Source organism: Pantherophis guttatus, chromosome 3 (genome assembly GCF_059756535.1).
Source record: "Pantherophis guttatus breed Tessera chromosome 3, ASM5975653v1, whole genome shotgun sequence".
Lineage (NCBI taxonomy): Eukaryota > Metazoa > Chordata > Lepidosauria > Squamata > Colubridae > Pantherophis > Pantherophis guttatus.
Window position 1 is genome coordinate 111,715,479 of NC_142065.1, and position 23,233 is coordinate 111,738,711.

General features: G+C 42.9%; 1 protein-coding gene across 5 annotated transcripts in view; it reads right to left on the reverse strand.

Annotated features, from left to right (window-relative positions):
• ALOX5 (arachidonate 5-lipoxygenase) overlaps positions 1-23,233 on the reverse strand; it is a 207,141-nt gene that overhangs the window by 47,053 nt on the left and 136,855 nt on the right. For all 5 annotated transcript variants that reach the window (XM_034409895.3, XM_034409894.3, XM_034409897.2 and 2 more), the window contains 2 exons: positions 16,409-16,495; positions 12,210-12,388 (listed from right to left, as the gene is read on the reverse strand). In XM_034409895.3, coding sequence (XP_034265786.1) covers positions 12,210-12,388; positions 16,409-16,495 — 266 coding nt within the window. The remainder of the gene's footprint in view (positions 1-12,209; positions 12,389-16,408; positions 16,496-23,233) is intronic.

The window sequence follows — 23,233 nt, forward strand, 5'->3', positions numbered from 1 at the left end:
TTCTTTACTTCTCTCTTTACCTCGTCCATATCCTTTCTGGATTGCTCGTGGTTTCTGGTCATACATTCTTGCATTTTGGCCATGGTTTCTTGGATTGTTATTAATGTGGCTTGCATTGTTGGCATATTGGGTGTGCTGGGTTGTTTCTCTGACGCAAACATTCCTTCCAAAGTTTTCTGTGACACTGGGGAGGCTGTTGTTCCTGCTAAGAGTGATGTTATCTTCTTCCCAGTCTTCAACGTTGCTGTGGTAGTGCTCGTCATCTCTTTCAAAATTCTATGTTGCATCAGCAATATTTTATCAACTTTCTCCCAAATCACCATCCAAATTTGGTATACTTTCTTTCTCTCTCTTTTCTTTTCTCTCATAAAAAATTCAATACAATAATCTCTCACTCACTTAATCTCTTTCCTTTAAGCGGATTTCTTTAAATAGTCTTTAAATAATTAAATAATTAATTACCTCTATAAAATACTTCATAAAAATGTGGCAGAGATGTAAATATAAATATAATATAAAATAGGAATATAAATATTACTATATGTATAAATATATATAAATATGCAACTTAATTAATCAAGGACTTATTCAATCAATCAGTTCTTAATACTTAATATTTAGTATTCAATAATTAATAATCAGTTAATAAAAATAATACTTATAGTACTTAAATTAAGAGCAGATTACGCTATAATTCTTAATTATATATAATTCTTAATTAATTCCAATAAATAAGTAAATAAATAAATAAATATCCAATAAATATCAATAGCAATTATCTATTTTATCTATAACAATCAGTAACAATTATCCAAGTCTAAATAAAAAGGGACTATATATGAGCAATATATTTCAAATGTTCTATGGGCCTCGTTTTTTATATCTTCGACGAAGGAAAAAGCAAGTCTCTCTTTTTTTTTTTACACTGGAGTCTTTTCCTGTTTCAATATGGCGACCTCTAATCTGCACAGTCACAGTTTGCAGTTTTTATTTTGCCAAACTACCTCTCTCCTTCCATTAGGGCAGCCCAAAGGGGAGGTTACAAAAAATGTCTATTCTTCTTCAAGTGTCCGCAGTTTAAATCCACTTCTTCTCACCCGTTTTCGCTGTCTTAATAGTTTTTTTTTATTCTTTCTCTGCTGATCTATGTTCTGTCCTCTTCCTTTCTGCTCACCTCTACAGTTGCCGCCCGTTCACACTCTGAGATCTTCTCTTTTCACGCTACCCCTCCGGAAAAATACTCTCTCCTCAATTTGCATCAAATTATTCCAAATTATTGGTTCTTGCTTTCTGCTCACTCTCCACGATCTTGCACTGTACTCACTCCTCCGCTCCCGATGGTTTCAATCAGCTCGTCGGGCCTCCGGGCCAGCTGCGCTCGTCGCACCCGCCGGCTTCTTCCGAGCCTGGAATGAGGGATCCTCGCGGTGCGGCGAGAGATTGCACCTCTCTTCACCTCCCCCGAAGTTTCCCCTCCTTATTCCCGATCTCTCCAAGATCGGTCGCTTGCGAAAAAAGGCACCAAACACTCAGAAATCCGACACGAGAGAGAGAGCGTTCTCTCCTGTGCCGCCACGACCCTACGTCACCGCCGGAAGTTTCCACACAAAGAATTATTAAATAGACCAATCACTATGACTGAATTGTTGGAGGCAAGGAAAAAACAAAAAAACAATTAAACTCCCGGACCAGATGGCATGCCAACAGAATTCTATAAAAAGTGTCAGAACCGAATGGATGAGTTCCTACTCCAAGTTTTCAATGATGCACTCTTAGAAGCAAAAACTCCTAATTCCTGGGCTGAAACCATAATTACACTTATCCCAAAAGAAGATACTGATCCCACACAAATCCAAAACTATAGGCCAATATCATTGTTAAATGTGGATTACAAGCTGTTCATGCTGGTCATTACGCAGAGACTGAAAACAATTATTCATAAATACATCCACTCAGACCAAAATGGTTTTGTTCCAAGAAGACAGATCAAAAATAATATGAGAACAATCATTAACGTCCTTGAATACTATGAGAAAAAATTAGACAAACAATTGGCCCTAATTTTCCTGGACGTGCAGAAGGCATTCGATAACTTACATTGGAATTTTCTTATATTACAATTGGAGGCGAAGGAATTTGGTGATAAATTTTTAAACATGATTAGGAAAATATACTCCTCCCAAACAGCCAAAATTATGATCAATGGGGATATGAGAGAAAAATTTGAGATATCAAAGGGAGTGAGACAAGGATGTCCTCTATCCCCATTATTCTTTATAATATCCCTCGAAATCTTATTAAATGAAATTAGGAAAGACAAAGAAATAAAAGGTCTGAGAATAAAAAAAGAGGAGTATAAACTGCAAGCCTTCGCTGACGATATAGTGTTTATCGTGGAACAACGAGAAACAACAGGAACCAAATTGTTAGGGAAGATAGAGGAATATGGAAGAGTGGCCGGTCTCAAAATCAATAAACAAAAAACAAAAGTATTAACGAAGAATTTGACAAAGGCACAGGAGAAAGAATTAGAGGATAATTTAAGAATACAAATAGCAAAGAAAGTAAAGTATTTGGGAATTTGGTTCACCAATAAAGCAACATCAATTAGAGAGGATAATTATACTAAATTAACAAAACAGATTAAAAAAAATTTGGAAACATGGAGCAAACTACAATTATCATTCTTAGGGAAAATTGCATCCCTTAAAATGAATATACTACCCAGACTGGTATACCTCTTCCAAGTAACTCCGATTTGGCCAGGAAAGGATTTCTTCAAAGACTTCGATAAAATGATAGCAAAGTATATTTGGCAGGGGAAGAAGGCCAGAATTAAAATAAAATGCTTGCAAGATACCCGGAAGAAAGGAGGATTAGGGTTACCGGACTGGAAACTACATGGGGCTACCCTTGAAAAGTTTTCGGAGACTACAGTTGGTCCAGAACGCAGCCGCGAGAGCTGTCGTGGGTGTACCTAGGTACACCCACATTACACCAATTCTCCGTGAGCTGCACTGGCTCCCTATTGGTCTCCGGTCACAATTCAAGGTGTTGGTTATTACCTTTAAAGCCCTACATGGCTCAGGGCCAGGGTATCTTCAAGACCGCCTTCTACCGCATAGCTCCCAGAGACCGGTACGATCCCACAGAGTTGGTCTCCTCAGGGTCCTGTCAGCTAAACAATGCCGGCTGGCGGGCCCACAGAGTTGGGCCTTCTCTGTGGCTGCCCCAGCATTCTGGAACCAGTTACCTCCTGAGGTCCGGGCCATCCCCACCCTAAAAGCCTTCCAAAAAGTGGTGAAGACCTGGCTCTTCCGGCAGGCCTGTGGCCGTTGATCTCGCTGTTGCGATCTGGCGAGATCCGGCCATGAATGGTGTGAATGGGTTTTAACTGTTTTTAATGGTTTAACTTTTAATGTTTTATATATGGTTTTTAAATGCATTGTAAGCCGCCTTGAGTCTTCGGAGAAAGGCAGCATACAAGTTGAACAAATAAATAAATATAAAAACTAAAACACATAGCTGTCAGGCATCCGTCAAATATATACCAACACAACGAAAAAAATAAGCTTTGTCACATATCCAGGACCCAAGCTGGGTCTTAAAATTAAATTTGTAAGGCCTTATGAAAGTCAATCTAATCTGAGATAGACAATCGTCCAAAGAACTCCCCTTTTGGGTCCCACCACTCAATCCTTCTTAGCTGACATTATCCATAGCATTATCCTTCTGCCTATGTATGAAGGATAAAGATAATTGGGGAACATGGTCCCGTAACTAACCTAGTCACAAGCCATCAAGATCTTTAAGGTTGGATTTCCGGTTGGCGCTGCGGTGATTCAGACAGGAAATTAGCGGGGCTCCTAGGAGCCCCGCGAAAACCCCATCTGTCAAGCCGCCGCCGGCAGGTCTATAAACCTATCCTGTCCTGTAGGGACAGGAGGTTAGAGAGGGACCCCTCAGATGGCTGAGAGGAATGGGCAGGTTCTTCAGGACCAGAGGATTGCCCTCTGCACTGGCAGCGGTGGGAGCGGCAGCCAAGGCAGCTGCCTCGAGACTGCAGCAACCAGGACAAGCGATGTGCAGGAGGAGAAGCAGAGAACAGAGCAAGGTGTTTGAAAGCTGGGTGAGTGGATTTAAACCCAGGCGGGAACAGCCTTTAAATGATGGATGTTAACAAGTGTGCCCTAGCCTTAATAGCAGCTAAGAACTATCGGGGCAAAAGGATTTAAAATAAACAATAAAAGGAAAACACCCGTTGATGGACTATAGAATTTACTGATTGCTTGGGAATCATTCTACAACAAAATTTGGCATTTTTTTTGATGTTGTTAATGAGAATGGATTACTTTTCAAGAGAGAAAAAAGAGAGGAGGAAGCAAATAGGAACTTTTCAAAGCAAGGAGAAAAGACAAACGGAGATGGACAAAATGGTTGCCAGCTGAGAAGTGAAAGTGAAAATTGTGGATTGCTTGTTGTTTGAAGGAGAAACTTTGTGTCTTGTTACTCAAACTGGATTACTTTGAGAAAAAATTTAGGATGCTTGACTTTGGAGATATATAATCTGTCTACTTGAGAATTTATTGATGTCCAGAAAGAAGAAATTGACTGAAATAATGAAAATTGAATTAATGGGCGCAGCAACAAAAGGAAAGGGCATAGCAACAGAAGAAGACATGATGATACCATATATGGAATAGTTTATTTATTTATTTATTTTATTGAATTTCTATACCGCCCTTCTCCCGAAGGACTCAGGGCAGTGTACAGCCAGAAATAAAACCATGACAATAGAAAAATTAAAAACAAGTTAAAACAATTAAATCAATTGGCTGAAAATTCTAATAAAACAACCCATTAAAAAAGTAAAAATATTATTATTATTTAGGCCAGCTCTGCTTGTTGGAATAGTAATGTTTTTAGGGCACGGCGAAAGGTACACAGGTCGGTAATCCTACGAATCTCCGAGGGCAGCTCATTCCAGAGGGTAGGGGCCCCCACAGAGAATGCTCCCCCCCTGGGGGTCGTCAGCCGGCATTGTCTAGCTGACGGCACCCGGAGGAGCCCCTCTCTGTGGGAGCCTATCAGTCAATGGGAGGCTATCGGTAGCAGAAGGCGGTCCATGCCAGGGCCCATGCCATGGAGCGCTTTAAAGGTGGCAACCAACACCTTGAATCGCACCCAGAAGACCACCAGGAGCCAGTGCAGCTTGCACAGGAGCGGTGTTACATGGGAGCGTCGGGTCACTCCCATAATTACCCACACGGACGCATTCTGGACCAGTTGGAGCCTCTGGGTGCTCTTCAAGGGGAGCCCCATGTAGGGAGTGTTACAATAGTCCAGACGGGAAGTGACGAGGGCGTGAGTGACTGTGCGTAAGGAGTCCCGATCCAGAGCCTTGATAGTACAGTGGTCTAAGCACCCTGTTATTAACACAGCTGCCTGCAATTTACTGCTGGTTCAAATGTCTCCAAGGTTCAAGGTTGACTCAGCCTTCCATCCTTTCTAAGGTAGGTGAAATGAGGACCCAGTTTGTGGGGGCAATAAGCTGACTTTGTATAAATATACAAAAGTATGAAGGCTATTGCTTAACACATTGTAAGCCGCCCTGAGTCTCCGGAGAAGGGCAGCATATAAATCAAATTAAAAAAATAAATAAATAAAATAAAAGGGATGCAACTGGTAAATCAGGCGAACCTGATAGAAAGCCCCCCTGGCCACAGCCATCAGATGATCCTCCAAGGACAGCTCCGAGTCCAGGAGGACACCCAAGTTGTGAGCCCTCTCTGAGGGGGTCAAGATCTCAGCCCCAATAGTCAGTGTTGACTCCATCCACTGACTATGACAGGACGCCAGAAACCACAGCCCCTCGGTCTTGGAAGGGTTAAGTCTGAGCTTGTTCCTCCCCATCCAGATCCGTACGGCTTCCAGGCACTGGGACATCACTTCAAGGGCATCATTGGGGTGGCCCGGGGTGGAAATGTACAGCTGAGTGTCATCAGTGTACTGATGGAAATCCACCCCGAAGCCATGGATGATCTCCCCCAGCACATAAATGTTGAACAGGAGGGGTGAGAGGACCAACCCGTGGCACCCCACAGACTAGGCACCTTGGGGTCGACCTCTGTCCCCCTGCCAACACAGATTGCGTACGGCCGGAGAGGAAGGAGGCGAACCACTGCATAACGGTGCCCCCCACTCCTAACCCCTCCAGCCGGCGCAGCATGATACCATGGTTGATGGTATCAAAAGCCACTGAGAGATCTAACAGGACCAGGACAGAGGAACAGCCCTGTCCCGAGTCCTCCAGAGATCATCGACCAATGTGACCAATGCCATTTCCATGCTATACCCAAGCCTGAAACCTGACTGGAACAGATCCAGATAATCCGCTTCATCCAGGTGCTGAGGAAGTTGTCGTGCCACCATACTCTCAACAACCTTCACCACAAAACGAAGGTTGGAGACAGGACAATAATTTGATAAAACAGCAGGGTCCAGGGAAGGCTTCTTGAAGAGGGGCCTCACCACCGCCTCTTTCAAAGTGGCGGGAAAGAAACCCTCACTCAAAGAAGTGTTAATAATCCCCAGGAGCCAGCCTCGTGTAACCTCCCGGGAAGCCAGCACCAACCAGGAGGGACACGGGTCCAGCAAACATGTGGTCGCATTCAGCCTACCCAAGACCCTGTCCACGTCCTCCGGAGTCACAAGGTCAAACTCCTCCCAGCTAACATTCTCAAGACCTGCCTCCGTCATTCCATCTGAACCCATCCAGTCAGAGTCCAAGCCCTCTCGAATCTGAGCGATTTTGTCGTGCAGATATTGCACAAAGTCCTCAGCCCTACCCTGCAAGGGGTCTTCCCGCGCTCCCGTATGGAGAAGGGAGCGGGTCACCCTAAACAGGGCGGCTGAGCGGTTATCCACAGACCCAATCAGAGCGGAAAAATAATTAAAGTTTGCCGCTTTGATTGCCACTAGGTAGGTCTTAATATGAGACCTCACCAGTGTTCGGTCAGATTTTGAACGGCTAGCCCTCCAACTGCTCTCCAGGTGTCTTTTCCGGCGCTTCAACTCTCTCAGCTCTTCGGAGAACCAAGGAGCCAATTGAGATCGGCGCTGAGTCAGAGGCCACAAAGGCACGACGCGGTCCAAAGCCCCAGTGGCCACCCTATGCCATGCAGCCACTAGTTCTTCAGTCGAGTCATGGGCCAGAGCCTCAGGAAGTGGCCCAAGCTCCACCCGGATCCTCTCCGGGTCCATCAAGCGCCTGGGACGGAACCATCTGACCGGTTCCGTCTCCCTGTGGTGAGGGGTAGCCAGTCGAAGGAGCAAATGATCAGACCATGACACGGGCTGCATAACTAAATCCCCTATTTCTAGATCATTGCCACTGACCAGAGACAAAAATCAGATCCAGAGTGTGTCCCCCTGTGTGAGTAGGGCCTCGAACTAACTGGGTCAGGTCCAAGGCCGTCATGGAAGCCATAAACTCCCTGGCTGCTATTGATGTGTCACCGACCGATGGCAGATTGAAATCCTCCATGACCATCAGCCTGGGGGTACCAACCGCCACCCCGGCTATCACATCAGGCAGCTCAGGCAGGGCCGCTGCCACATAGCAGGGAGCCAGGTACACAATCAGCAGACCCACCTGCACCCCACGGTCCCACTTCACAAGGAGGGACTCACATCCAGCTATCTGAGGAACAGTGGTCTCCCTCGGATATAGACTTTCATTAATAACAACCGCCACACCCCCGCCCCTCCCCTGGGCCCTCGGCTGATGGAATGCCCAGAAACCTGGTGGGCACATTTCTACAAGGGGCACCCCCCCTTCCGGGCCCAACCAGGTCTCCGTGATACCTACCAGGTCCGCTCCCCCCTCCTGAATAAGATCAAAAATGAGGGGGGCTTTATTTACCACAGACCTGGCGTTACATAACATCAGCCGGAGGTCCAGGGCTTGAGAATCTGAGCCACCTGGGAAACGAGAAAGGCATTGGGGACCGGAGCACGCAATTGCTCGAAGGTAGCGAGTGCGCACTCCCGAAACATGATATGGCCCCCTGCCACCCCCATATCTGCCCCTCCCACCTACAACCCTCCCTGGATCACATCCGACCCTGTATCCCTGGTGCCGTACCCCCTCGCAGGGCCCAGCCTCGACCCTGGTGGATTTCCCCCTAACCCACCCCAGTCTTCCCAGAACCCCTTAAAATTTTGATTAAAAACCCATTTAAAAAACCCCTCAATCTCTTCTTTGCCGCATGCCATCTCTCGGGGCTCCAAAACCCGTCATCAAGATAAGCCCTCAATAGCGTGGAGGGCCAGGCCTGCGAAAGGGGGGAATTTCGCAGTGCTAGCAGCTCCGCCGCTGAATACATCAAAAAACATCCAATAAACCAGGGTGGGAAAGCCAATTTGGGTAGGTTCCAAAAAGTCCTGGAGCAGAAAGATCTCAGTATAGATGGAATCTGGTCCCCACTGCCCTCTCACGGCAGTGGAAGGAGACAATGTTAATTCAGTCATTCGGAGGGAAATTTCTAGGTCACTCTCTCACGGTGACCTAGCCAGATGAACTTGGAAACTAGGATTCATTAATCCAGCTCCTCCGATAGCAGATGATTCATAAGCAATGCCATCTCACTCAGGGTCCAGGCCATTTAATCCAGGTCATCGTCTGGCAAGGGGAGTTCAGCTGGCATCACTCAGTAGAGGCAGAATCCAGATGGAATTGATCCCCCTCAATAAAAAAGAGTGATAACTGTCTTACTGAAGGAGGATGTATTTTAGGGAGGGAGAATTCCCGTCACATACAAGTAGGAGGAGGCTGGACACAAGCTGATGGTCGGGCCACACATAAAGGGGGGGGAAGGGGTGGAGAGGTCTTCCATGGAGGCCCAATAGTCCTAGGCCATCCACCGGCCCTTCAACCCCAAATCATACATGCCACCCCAGCAGTCATCCTGTCTGCCATACCTCCATCTTCCGACCCCTGGTTGCAATAGGGTATTTACGGGTCCTGCAGAGGCATGCTCCCAGAAGTCTGGGCCAACGCCCTGCGCTTCTCTAAAGCTCCACACTTTGATAATCTTTGACATTTGTACCTCCCCACCGGCATCCAATATCGCCCGTCCACGACCATCCTGCCATCCATCCAGCTTCTTCGCCAAGGCTGCCACTGCTGCCGCGGCGCTGTCACCAGTCCTCAGCTGCTCCAAGACTCCCAGCACACCCTCGGAGTCCCAGAAGGTGGTCGGAGCCGGGAGAGAGCCAGGGAAGCCCCCAAGCTCCTCGCCAATGCCGACGCGTTGCAGTTCTTCGCAGTAAGAAGTTCCTCCAGCCGGGGTTGGGGCTGCCAAATCATAGCAGCCCCAAAGGACCCCTAACACCGCCAAAAACTCCCCATTCCTGGACGCGGCTTAGGGAAGCGTCGCCATTTTGGGCATGCACAGTTATTACAAAAGAACTAATTTTATAGAATCTATAACTTTGATTATATTGAAATTAAAAAGAAATATCTTTGGACAGATTGGAGAAAGAAAAAAATTGAATATATTGTGTAGCAAGATAAGAAAAATATTACAGTTTGACTAAAACGGATGTAACGTTTTCTGTGTATTTGATGTCTGAATAATGCTAGGAGGTATCTTCCTCCTTCTCTTTGTTCTTTCTCTTTCTTTCTTTTTTTCCTTTATTTTTTTCCCCCTCTTATCTTTTCTGTTATATCTTTATTCTTTTCTTTTTTCTTTCTCTTTCTCTCTCCTTTTTATTTCTTATTGTTATTATTATCATTCTCTCTCTCTCTCTTTACCTTTATCTTAATTGAAGTTGACTATATAAACATATAAATATTAATTTGATTAGGAAACAAGAGAATAAATGATTGAAGAAAAATATGATCTTTGAATGTCCTAATGCTTACTCTAAATTTTGAATTTTTAATAAGTATTTTACGGACTTAAAAATTAGAGGAAAGTGATTTTCAAGACTGGAAAATGTGATTTCTATACATAAATTACAAAAAGTATGAAGAGAATGAATGAGCTTTGGAACATTATCTATAGACTTAACAATTATAGAAAAACAATTATAGAAAATTGATTTTAAAGTGGTTTAAAATGTTGTTTTTTATAGAAAAATAAGAAATAAGTATGAAATGGGAGAAATTTAAAGGAAATTTATAGCTTAGGAGAGAGTAGGTGAGAAGATATTTATTATAATACATTTTTATTCTAAATTAGTAGGAGACATGGAGGAGAATATGTTGAAAAATAATATAGGTAATATATTGTGAATTAGTTAAAACTAAACAGCCAAACAATGGATGCAGGAGTGGAGGAAAGCATAAAGCTGGATAATAGCTAAAATAAAATCCTATGAACTAGCTAAACAAATGAAGTTAGGAGTGGAGGAAAGCATGATCCTGGAGAACAGTTAAAGCAAAGCTGTGACCCAGTTTAATAAATAGAGGTAGGAGTGGAGGAAAGAATGATACTGGAGAACAGTTAAAGCAAAGCTGCAAACCAGCCAACAAATAGAGTTAGGAGTGGAGGAAAGCATGATGCTGGAGAACAGGTTAAAGCAAAGCTGTGAACCAGCCAAAAAATAAAAGTTAGGAGGGGAGGAAAGCATGATTCTGGAGGTCAGCTGAAATAAAGTTGTGAACCAGTCACAAATAGAGGTAGAAGTGGAGGAAAGCATTGCTGGAAAACAACTAATTGAGTTGTGAACCAGTTTAATAATAGATTTAGGAGGAGTGGAGGAGATAATGTTGAGAGCAGTTACAGCCAAACTGTGAACCAGCTAAATAAGAAAGGTTAGGAGTGGAGGAAAGCATCACTGGAAAGCAGCTAATTAAGTTGTGAACCAGCAAAAAAATAAACCTAGAAGGAAGTGGAGGAGATAATACTGGAGAATAGTTAAAGCAAAACTGTGAACCAGTTAAACAAACAGAGATAGGAGTGGAGGAAAGCATCGCTGGGAAATAGCTATCTAAGTCATGAACCAGCTAAATATTAGATTTAGCAATGGAGAGCAAGCCTGAAGTAAGCAAAAATAAAGTATTTTGGGAGTAGTAAATTATAGACGGAAATGTTGAATGAATGTTAAAATGAATTGATTTTGAAATGATTTTAAGAGAGGAGAAAAATATTTTATGTTAAGACTATGGATACTAGAGGTCATCTAAGAGAGGTAAAATATAGATTAGATTTAATGGGTTTTAGGATTAAGGAATATATATGAAATACTGATTGTTAAAATGATAAAGATCTAGAATGGTGTTTATTTGGAAATGATTGAATATAAGAATGAGCTGTGTATATTTGGACTTTAAGATTTAGGGTGATATAGTAGAATGCTTAATGATTAGAATAAGATGCTAGAATGTGCGATAAAAAACCAGGATTGGATTTTCTTTTTTTTTCTTTAAGATGTAAATGGTTGAAATCTGGAATTGAATTGGTTAAGGGAGTGTGAGCAACTGTACCTGTTTTATACCGGATCAAACCTTTGCTCTAAAAAGATGTATTTTATGTTTTATGTTTAAAAATTAATTTAAAAAAATTCAAAAAAAAAAAGATCTTTAAAGTTAACAACCACCACCATGAATTACATTTGGAAATACTGTGAAAGCCAATGCAGCTTGCAGGGCAGTGTTGTTACATGCCCTGAATAACTGGTGCCATTAACTGCATTGCTACATTGTGCACCAGTTAAAGCTTCTGAATATTCTTCAAGAGCAGCCTCATTGCAACAGTCTGGAGATTATGAGGTCATGAGCAGGGCATCCTGGTCCAGGAATAAGGCCAACTGATGCATACTTCAAAGTTGTACAAAAACCCTCTTAGCCACAGCTATCATTTGCCCCTTCTTTAGAGACACAAGTGCAGGACGATCCTCAGATTGCATACGTGTCTGTCTGAAGTGATGACATCCCATCCAGAAGTCTGAGCATTTGACTATTTGCAATCTATACTTAGATGGCTGTATGGTTACCATAGCTTGCAGAAATATAGCATCCATCCCTGCAATAATTTGAAGTTATCTAAAGTAGAGGACAAGTACAATACACATGTATTGGCTACACAAAGAATGACTTATATAAACTCATCTTTTCCAACTATGCTACATTATTTATATTACTGCTATCTAAAAACTTAATAAAATAAAAATCTTAATCAGATATTATTTCAACTTTTTACCTTTTGATTGCATCCCATACTTTAACTCCATCATCCCGATAGTAGTAGTATGGAATATCCTCATTGCTTTCCATATGTCTTGACTTGATTTCTTCAGGGAAGCAGAGAGAGCTGTAGGTAAGATGTTTCATTGCTCGCTGGACCATTTGCACATGCCCACCTCCTCCAGTGGCATTTGCCTTTAGAAACCAAAACATATAATATAGGTAATTAAGAAAAAACACAGTTGAGAAAGACCCCATTAGGAGGTCACACAGAAGGATGCAATGATGCAGCTTGGCCACATGCAGCCATGATAGAGCTAAAGACCTCTATATGTGTGCTTCTCTAGCTTCCACACAGGCTTGTTTTCATATTAAAGGTTTAGTCACTCAACTTCCCCACATTTTCCAAAGAAACCTTACACACTATTTACATTACAGAAAAAAAACAAGTAAAAAAGTATTTGTATTTAACGGGTGGGTTTTTCCCTCTTCTGTAGGAAATAAGGGCAATTATAGCTGCTCCCCAGGTCTACTAATATATGTAAATAGGGAAGCCAAAATTGGTGTCCACCAGTCAGGATGTTATGTTCAGGGGGGATTAATAGTTCCCCTGAGGCTTTTTCAAATTTCATAATGTGATATTTAAAGCAGTCAGAAAATGGGGATTGAGTGATGGAGGTCAGTTAATATAATTTAGTGGTCTATGCAGGAGCAGATGCAATGGTTTTGCCTAGGAACCATAAAGCTAGAAGCATTGATAATCTATATCATTACAAAGTGACAAAGCCAGTTGTTGTAGAATGAAACAAAGAATAGCCCATCCTGAAGAAGCTTCAACTGTTGTCAAATTCCTTAAAGAAGCTCAGTGATGAAAGCAAGATTCCCAGAGATTAGGAGAGGTAGATTTGTTAAAATGAAAAAGGGTTACAATATCTTGAAAACTGGATGTGCCTTCATTTATTAATCAGTATGTTAAGCAGGGGTGAAATGCTACCTGTTCGCTCCAGTTCAGGTGAACCAGTAGTGATAAAAACTACCAGTTCGGGTGAACCGGTAGTAAAAAAAAAAAAAGCTACCGGTTTGGTTGAACCAGCAGTTTAAAAAGCTACTGGTTCGGGCAAACCGGTAGTTAGCTACCGGTTTGGGTGACCCAGTAGTTAGCTATCGGTTCAGGAGAACTGGTAGTTTAAAAATGCTACCAGTTCCTCTGAATGGTATTTCCAACTATCAGCTGTGCAGCGGGGTTTAGCTTTGTTAGAAAGCAGGAAATCCTGCTTTCTAGCAAAGCTAAATTGCGCGCCACAGCTGATCCCCCCTTGCTGTTCTACTTACCTTCCCAAGCCTTCTTTTGGGACGTACTGCGCATGCATGCGCATGCAGCAAACACCAAAAGAAGGCTTGGGAAGGTAAATAGAACAGTGGGGGGATCAGCTGTGCAATGCAGTTTAGCTTTGCTAGAAAGCAGGAAATCCTGCTTTTTAGTGAACTAAAGCGCGCACCACAGCTGATCCCCCCCTCGCTTCTACTTACCTTTCCAAGCCTCCTTTTGGCGCATACTGTGCATGTGCACACATGCAGAGTGCGCGTTTGGTGTTCAGTGCGCATGCGGGGCCAGCAAACTGGTAGCAAACCAGTTCAGATTTCACCACTGATGTTAAGGTTTATTTCCCATTACCTTTGATCTTCTTTTTAAGTCTTGGTTTAATAGAGAAGATGTTAATTGCTTATTTGATACTATGAAAATATCCAACTGTTCTTGTTCTGCAATATTTTGAAAATGTTTTCCTTCCCTGGATCAGACAATTTTATTATAGCTCCTCTACAGTTAAAGGGAAAAGTCTTTTTTTTTTTTTTTTTTTGCTTTAATTTATATGCAGCCCTTCTCTGGAGACTCAGGGCAGCTTACAATGCGTTAAGCAATAGCCTTCATACTTTTGTATATTTATACAAAGTCAGCTTATTGTCCCCACAATCTGGGTCCTCATTTCACCTACCTTTGAAAGGATGGAAGGCTGAGTCAACCTTGAGCCTGGTGAGATTTGAACTTGCAGTAATTGCAAGCAGCAGATGTTAATCTGTTAATAACAGTGCTTTAGTCCACTGTACTACAGGCTCTGTATACCTAAAATATAATTACCCTTGCAATGTAGAGGGAAAATGAAATGGCCTTGAGGGACAAAAGGAAGACCTGCTACAATGGAATAAAAGGGGCCTGTATGTAATGTTGAGTAATCATTTCAGACAAGCCCCTCAGTTCACACAAAGATAAAGTTGTAGGGGACACATATTCAGACTTGCAAGATTTTGTTGCTATAGCATTACAATAAAAGTAGTATTGAGCTACATAGAATTGCTTTTCCAGTCTGATCTATTTTGAAGAGCTGACATGCTGCTTCAACTGGAATGTTGGCAGGTGACGTTGACTGATTTTTGCTCTCCAGAGTTCAGTGAAAGTATGGTGAATTCAAGATATTATAGGGGATTTCTAGTGAGGAAAATGATGAACTAGACATCTCTGAAACAGTGTAAATGATAATGTGGTGATAACCAGCAGCATGTTCTGTCAAATGAAACCTCTCTGGACAAGGGAGGATGAAAGATTACCCACATGCTCCTGATGGCTGCTCCTTGTGAGGAGACAGCAGGATACTGAACATGTCGTGGGTTCATCCCAGGAGATGCAGGAAGCCATTAAGCTCTCAACCAGGGTAGAGTCTTTAAGGAAATTGGGTTTGTCTGTCTTGCTTTCTAATCACTTTTGAATTTATAATTATTTTAGAGTTAAAAACAACCAGTTTGAAAAACTATTTGGTAAGCAAGGTTTCATCCCAAAATAGAAGAAAAGCTAACAGTTTAAATAATTTAAAGAATGTAAAACAAATGGAAAAAGCTAAATTAGAATTTAATTTAAGAAAGTTTTAAGCATATTGTGACCAGATGTATTTAGAAAATTCTTCTGAAAAGTTAAGTAAAAAAAATAATATTTCCATGGGATCACAAATTGTTTAATCTATTATGAATGAGACAATTGACCGAAAGTTGAAAACAAAACAACAAATAAACTTAAGACTATGAGAATATAGAAATGGGATATTAGAAGGAACTAAGGTTCCAGGCAGGAAGAAGAAATGTGAAATTTACAATATGACAAATGCATGTCACTTGAGACATTTCAAAGGCTTTTTTTGAAGAATTGGGAGATAAACCAATAATTAAATTGACAGTAAATTAATGTATTTCTAAATGTATTTTTGGAAGATTTTAAAGAAAAAGTGAAAGATGTGGCAGACATTAATATGGAAGAATTTATGGATAGATAGACAGAATGAAGAGGACATACAAACTTTAGCTGATGTTAAAAGCCAAGGAGTTACGAGCACAAATGGTATTCACTTGTATTTCCAATGAAAAATCAACATCCAATGAGGGAACAGAAACTTTTAACAGTAAACTACTGGCTTACAGGATGGTGCTTTTAAGAAAACTTCAGATTCCAAGACCACAGTCTACATTACCTACATGAAAGGCTTCTGGCAAGGGATGGTTTGTACCTCATAAGGACAGAACTACAATCAGTGGGTTAAAACTACAAGGAAGTAGGTTCAAACTGCATGTCAGGAGGAACAATCAACCAGTAGAATGGATTGCCCATGAAAGGATTACTTTTAATTTGCTGGAGGTCTTCAAACTTCTAGGCAGTTAACTGTCAAACTTATTCTAGTGGATTCTGCTCTAATTAGGTAAGACTAGACAATCTTTAAAATTATTTTCAAATTAGAGCGGTAGGTAGGTTTCAGTCTCTTTATAATGCTATCCCATCTCTCTGGACTTAACAAATATATTCCGGTAAACTGGGTGGGTGGGAAGAACTACATGGAAGATTTTTCCTTAAAGCTTGGATTAGAGTTAAGATTTCCTGTTATCCTCCAGAACTATGGAAGTGGCATCATCTTGTGAATGTGTGTGTGTGTGTGTGTGTGTTGTATGCATGTGCATTGACGCTTTCATGTCAGTCTTGATTCCTGAAAACTGCCTGGAGGGGTTAATTTTTCATGGCAAGGTTATGTGGAGGAGATTTGCCATTGACGGCTTCTTTAGGGCAGAGAGAAAATGAGGTGATTCAGCTGCTTTTGTGCCTAAGGCAGGACTAGAACTCATGGCTCTTCTGGTTTATAGCATGGTGCTTTAACCTCTAAACAAACTGGCTAATCTTACCTTGTCAAAAAGTCCATATTCACAGATAAGTTGCTCTCGAGCTTTGGTGTTTATAGCTATTGTAAACCGTACATGAGGTATCAGAAGCTAAAAATGAGAAGAGAAAAAAATAGATTACTGGATGAAAAACTTTTCATAACTTTCTAAATATTACCATAAAAGTTAGAAATGGCTATATGGTGAGCAAGGCTGAGCCTATAAGAGAGCACTTTTCTCAGGCATTTCTCCCAGAAAGCATCTAAAAGAAGCTTAGAACTTGGTAGCTCCCACTTCCAACTATCTATCTTCCAAAGAGGCATTTCATTTAGTGTCCTTCCCATTCATCTCTGGTGTGTTTGAGACAAAGAGCTCACAATTCCTACGGCTTTTCTGCTGAGTAAAAAAGGTAAAAATAAAAAAATTGAAAATACTGACTGTACCAACTACCAGCCACCTACTTCAGAACCTGTTGGGAATGATACAAGAAAAATTTGTATCACATTTGCTTCTGTACATTTATTTAACAATTTTCTAATTAAAAGTTTAAAAGAAACTACCACATTTCTTTTCTTCTATCTCTTCAATTCTGGGAATCTGGGATTTTTGAAAACAGACTTAAGTGGCACTTCCTCCTTCATTTTTCCTCATTGGAACAATGATCCCAAAGTCACCCAGCAAGCTTCTTATGTTGTTGGAGTTCTGACAAATGCCCTAGTTAACTCATGAGCCTCGGGCCAAATTTCAAAAGAAATCCAGTTATTAAGATGTCAGCAACTTCCCGAGTGAAGTCAACTCTGCCACATATAATTTACAGCTCAACTCTGACCCTGTTTCCCCTCTCCTCTCAATCTGTGTCATAAATTACATTCTCCAACGAGGTACTTTCGCACTCTGTAGAAACCACGTCTCACATGCCGGCTTTGATAATCTGAGATCCAACCTTGAAAAAGATATACATGGAATGTGCTTTTGAACATGGCTGCTGAACTGCTCCGTCAGTCCTCCCCCCTTTCCTGCCCATGGCAACTCGAGAGCAGATGAGGAATGCTTTGCGAGTTGACATATGTGTAATTTCAACTTTAACTACAGTGCTTATTTTCTTTTGGGCCCTGAAATAAGCACTGAGGCTTATTTTGGGGGGTCTTAATTTTTTTGAGTGCCACCGCTGTGAGGTGGAGCTGCCTGACGTGCACACCGGTTTACCTCAGGGCCCCCATGGCTTCACACCCCAACAACTGCCTGGTGGCAGCAGCACCAGCAGCCTTGTACAGCAGGAGCCCACATGGCCGCCAGCTCACTTTTTCCAGCACCAGCACAGCACCAGAGTAGGAGGCTGAGCAATGCAGCCAGGCAAAACACTCTGTTCCCAAGCACCCCATAAGCACCATAATACTTTTTGCCTGGACGGAGAAATGAGGGAGACTCGAAGCTTTATCTGCTTGCAAATGGAATGCTTTGAAATGGAGCGTCCCATTTGCAAGCAGACGAAGCTTTGTCTCCCTCTGGGAGAAAAGTGTGTGGTGGAGCCAGAGGCACGGGTGGGGGGGGGGAAGCAGGTGATCACAACACACCACCCATTCCATCCCATTGTCTCTTGGCTTGTCTGAGGATGTGCTGGGCAGGCGCCCACATGGGGCATCTGAATCGCCTGCCTCCCCCCTCCCCTTGCCTCTGCCTGCTGCCGGTGCTGCTGCACAAGCCTCCCGCAAGCCTCCCATGAGCCAGACAGCCACAGAGTACATCCGGATTCCCTCCCCCCCCCCGGCCTCTGCACTCACAGGTATCTGTGCTGCACCAAGGGGCTGGTGGGGCATGCCCATCTTCCAATGCTTATTTTCAGGGTAGGGCTTGCACAAAATGTAATTTAATTAGTTTAATTAGTTTAATTAATTAGTTTACTAGAACAAAAATTGAACAATCTAGAGGCACAACTAGCCACTGAGAGACCAAGATTCATTCCAAGATTCATCGGTGAACACGACAAACTTCTAATAAAGGTGGAACTCTGTACCCAAACAGAACAGAACAAAGAAGAAACAACCACCAGGAAACAGGAAAGGTGATGGCAGCATGTCACAAGGAAGGAAGGAAGGAAGGAAGGAAGGAAGGAAGGAAGGAAGGAAGGAAGGAAGGAAGGAAGGAAGGAAGGAAGGAAGGAAGGAAGGAAGGAAGGAAGGAAGGAAGGACCCCTGGAGTTGAACAATCAATTTTATACTTTCCCCTTGGAAGAAAACATCCAGACACCTAGAAAAGAGTCTCTGTCAAATGTTCCAGTGACCAGGAGCAAAGAAGCTCAGATTCCCCCCCCCCCCAAGTGTGTTCATGATAGGTGATTCACTACTCAGAGGAACAGAGTCATCAATTTGTAGACCAGATTATTTTTCAAAGGAGGTGTGTTGTCTCCCAGATGCAAAGATTAAAAATGTGACAGAGAAACTTACTCCTCTTTCATGTTGGGACAAATGATAGAACTTCCTTTTTACAAAGGATACCCCAGATTAAGGGCTTAATCTGGGATAGAGTCGAGGTGATTAGATAGAGCTGGACATTTATTGGCCAGATGCCCTTCCTGCCACCATGCATTCACAGCAGATATTTTTTCTTTGCGCCTTATTAGAAAAATATATGATGCTACTTAGGATTGAACTCTCAACCTTCCAAGTCTTCACTACAATGCCACTACACTGCTCTGTCAACCCTACAGTGAACCTGGCCTGAAGCCATCTTGGAGGCTTCAGGGTTGCCACAGAATGGTGGGAGGGGGGAAATAATTAGAAGGGGTGTTGTAGCCAAAACAATAAAGATTTCCTGTGGGAACCAAAGACATTCCCACAGGTGGCTGGTCAGAGGAGGAGCAAATAACCAAGCAACCGCAGGCACCTGGATTGGACAGCATGACCAGTGACTTGCAGGGCGAGGGAAACTTTTACTTTTAATCAGATGAAAGCCACGGGAAACTTCAGAGTTGACTTTCACCAGTTGTGACAATATGAAGTATCCAATAAATTGTTCTTTAAGAAACCTGCCTACCACAGAGTTCTGTTTTCTATGGGTGCATTACTTGGAATGCTGACATGCTTATGGTCAACTCTGCAGCTCGGTGCCCCTCTTTTCCACACTTGAAACAGGCTGAAGATCTTGGAGAGAATGCAGTTTGTGGTTTGGGGGGCCCTTGCTTCCATTGGGGTGGGGATTTCTTCCATGCTCGCCCCGCTCGATACTGGTTTCTGGCCATATCGATCTCAGCTTTTTTGGCGGTGACATACCATTCATGTAGGTGATTCGGTGCACCTCAGGCCACACAGGAATTGTATAGATCATCACTCAGTCCATCCTTGAAACAGCTCACCAAAATATCTTCTGGCCTGTGCACACGACATGTGAGATCCCGGAATTCTTCAGTATACTCTGCTACTGGCCGTCGCCCCTGCTTCACCACTTTAATGCGGTCGCGTGCTTTGCGATCTGCCAGTGGGTCCTCGAACCAACGTCGCAGGGCCATCATGAAGTGGTTGAAATCCAGCAGTTCTGGTGCATTGGCGTTATGTAGGGTCACCATCCATCTGGCCACAGCACCCTCTAGGGCTAGGGTCACAACTCGCACTCGGGATCCTTGGGTTTGGAAATCCCGTCCATACTCTTGCATGTAGGTTAGCACATGTGCCACAAAGAATCCTAATTGTTGCAGATTCCCATCAAACTTCACCCCAAAGGGGGGAGTTTCTCTTTCCAGTTGAGGAGCCCGGGTTTGGTTGGGAATAGGCGCCGGTGTGCATGCTTCCTTTGGGGGGAGGGTTTGCTGGGTCTTCTCCCACTGCTGCTGCACCATTTGCTCGATAGGCAGGCTCTGGGGGGGGTTGCCTCCCCTTGCATCATCCACGACGGCTGCCCTTTCCATGCCCTTTGGTTGTTGTCCTGGCTCCCTTCGGATGTTGAGATTTTCCAAAGTTTCCATCACCAATTGGGTTATATGCCTCTTCAGATAGTCCTCCCTCAGTGGTGCTTCGGTCAGTCCCCCCTGGTCAGTAAGGGCTTCTAGTTCCAGTTCCCACCCCGGTTTTCGGTTGCCACGGTTGAGGGTGACTCCTCTGGTTCTCTCATCCCAGCCATCTTTCTTCCTGATGCCAATTGACCAGCGGGGCTTTTCAGGATTCTCCAGGGTTACCTCATCCTCTCTGATGGGATGCATGAACCAGGCATCCGACTGGGTGGTGGTTGCTGTCTCTCCCCAGCAATCGGGGAGAGACCTCCCAGCTCTCTGCTTCGTTCAGACATGGTTTGCAAGGTCCCCTCAGTAGAGTCAAGATTGCTTCTCTGGGTTGACCATTTTGCAGATCTTGCTTTCTGTAAGGATCGCCTCTCCTTCCAACTTAAGAAAGTACAAACTCTTGAAACATGGTTGTTCAAAAGGATTCTTTTATTAAGCAGAAGTGAAAGCCATCCAGCTAAAGCAAGATCTGAATACCCTTAGGCAAAGCAGTAGGATTAAAGTGGTAGAGACCCCTCCCTTTAAGTCAGAATGCAGATTTTAGCCAATACACAAGTGTGAAGATGTCTTCTTTACTATTTCCTCTGAGAACCTGAACAAACATGCATTTCCACCATTATACTTTAAAGTGAGACAACCCACATGGCTATCATAAAAATTCCTGCAGGTAAAGGGGATCTCAGGGCTCTTTGGAGCCAGGATATAGGTTGTAAAGTATCTGTTGACTCAGGCAATGCTAGGGAATCGAATCCAAGTGTCCCCCCTCCTCCGATTGAATGGCAGTATCACTTTTAGGGATCTGACAGTTGGCCTACCGGAGGTTGAAAAGCTCAATAAATCGCATGCCGGCAGGTGTTGCACATTGGCGGTTGCGACACATATTTTGAGTGACAGGGAGCTGCAGCAGAGGGGTGAAAGAGCCACATGTGGCTCCAGAGCCGCAGGTTTCTGACCCCTGACTCAGGGAATGAAGGATTCTAGAACTAAATTGCTGGCTCAAGGGAACTTTGAATTTTTGGACTGTGGTTTACATTACTTGCAGAAAGTTTTCTGGTAAGAAATGGGTACACCTTACATGGATCAGGAAGGAAGTGGTTGGAAAACAACTAGCTTGGCTCATCTGAAGAACTTTAAACGAAAATTGAAAAGCGAGCAAGAACAATCTTTAGGGCTACCCCAAGACAACCAAACAGTCAGTAAGGAAGGGAGTGGTGAGAAGGAAAGGAACAAAACAGAACTAGGAAGCAAATGCAAGGTGAGCCATAAAGGACTCAGATACCTATATACTAATGCTCAGAGTTTCGGTAACAAACAGGGAAAACTTGAAGTCCTAGTACATGAGGGCACGTACAATAGTATTGCTATTCTGAAATTTGATGGGATGGAACCCATAACTGGAACATACTGCTAGAAGTTATAAATTGTTAAAAAAACAGAACTCAAAAAGAGAGAGAAAGCAGTAGTTTTGTATGCAAAGAATTACTACACATCTACAGAAATACACAATACTAGGGATGAAAACCTTTTTGAAGGTATTTGTGAGAATATTAAAGTAAAAAGAAATGACATTGCTATAAATGTGTACTACACGCCACCCAACCACACAGAAGAAACAGAGGAACTCTTTGTTAATCAGTTAGCTGAGGTGTGCAGGAAATACAGTGTAGTAGGGGGGACTTTAATTACCCTGACATCAACTTGGAAACCAACACTGCAACGCAATAGAGATTGAACAAATTTCTGACATATCTATCCAATAAACCTGTCACCCAAAAGATAGAGGTGGGAAGCAAGCGGTCAGTTATACTGGATTTAATCCTAACTAATGAAACAAGATTGTCAGTGTCTAAGAGTTCATGAATTGGAATAGACATGGTAACAGGTCAACCAATGGGGACTGTTTGGTGACTCAGACGGCTTGGAGGCTGGGCGTGGCTTAGCTTGACTGATTTGTATATAAGAGTTGCTTTGTCCTTACAATATAGCCTCTGTATTAAATAGCTTCTATGTTTCTGTGCTTCTGAGTTCCGGTTCTGGCTTCTGCAGCCATGGGTATTGTATACATGCATCATGCTTTATATTATTGTATATGAAGAAGTTTCTTATATAAATGAATCCTGCTGAATTATTTACTTGTGTACTGGTTGGATTGCTGCAAACTCTAACAGGTTATGGGCCCAGAGCACACAAGCACACAGTGTGAACTGTAATTAAGCTGAAGGATAGCCTGTGTTATAAGAAAAAGAGAACAAGGCTGAGAAGGATTGCAGGATAGTTGTTGAGTTCAAGGAGAGCTCTCTGCCTCAAACACTGCTGGAGGATTCTGGTCAATATGAGCAGGTCATATTGGGGTAAAGCCATATTGACTGCTAATTATTTGATCAATAGGCTGTGGAGTTCCTCAATTAATGATACTCTATATGCAGTGCTATATGGAAGAAAGCCATCTTTGGCACATTTAAGGGTGTTTGGAAGCAATGCATGGGTACATATTCCAAAAGCAATCAGGAGAAAAGATCAACCAAAGGCTAGAAAGCTTAGGTTTACAGGCTATGAGCCTGGCTCAAAGAGCTATCGCTTTAGCGATGGGAACACAAGAATAGTGATTTCCAGATCTGCTGGCTTTGCAGAGCAAAATTGGGGCAGAATTGATGCCAATTTTTGGAATGATCCACTTAGTGACAGTAACGCACTTAGTGATGATAACTCACTTAGTGACGGTGTCAGCATTCAGGGAGGAGAAACTGAAAAAGAACAAGAAAAGGAGTCAGGAGATGATGATGACTCGGATATCAAAAAAGAGAGGGTTGAAACACAAGAGTAGTCAATGCTACGCAAGTCAGAGTGATGGAACAAGG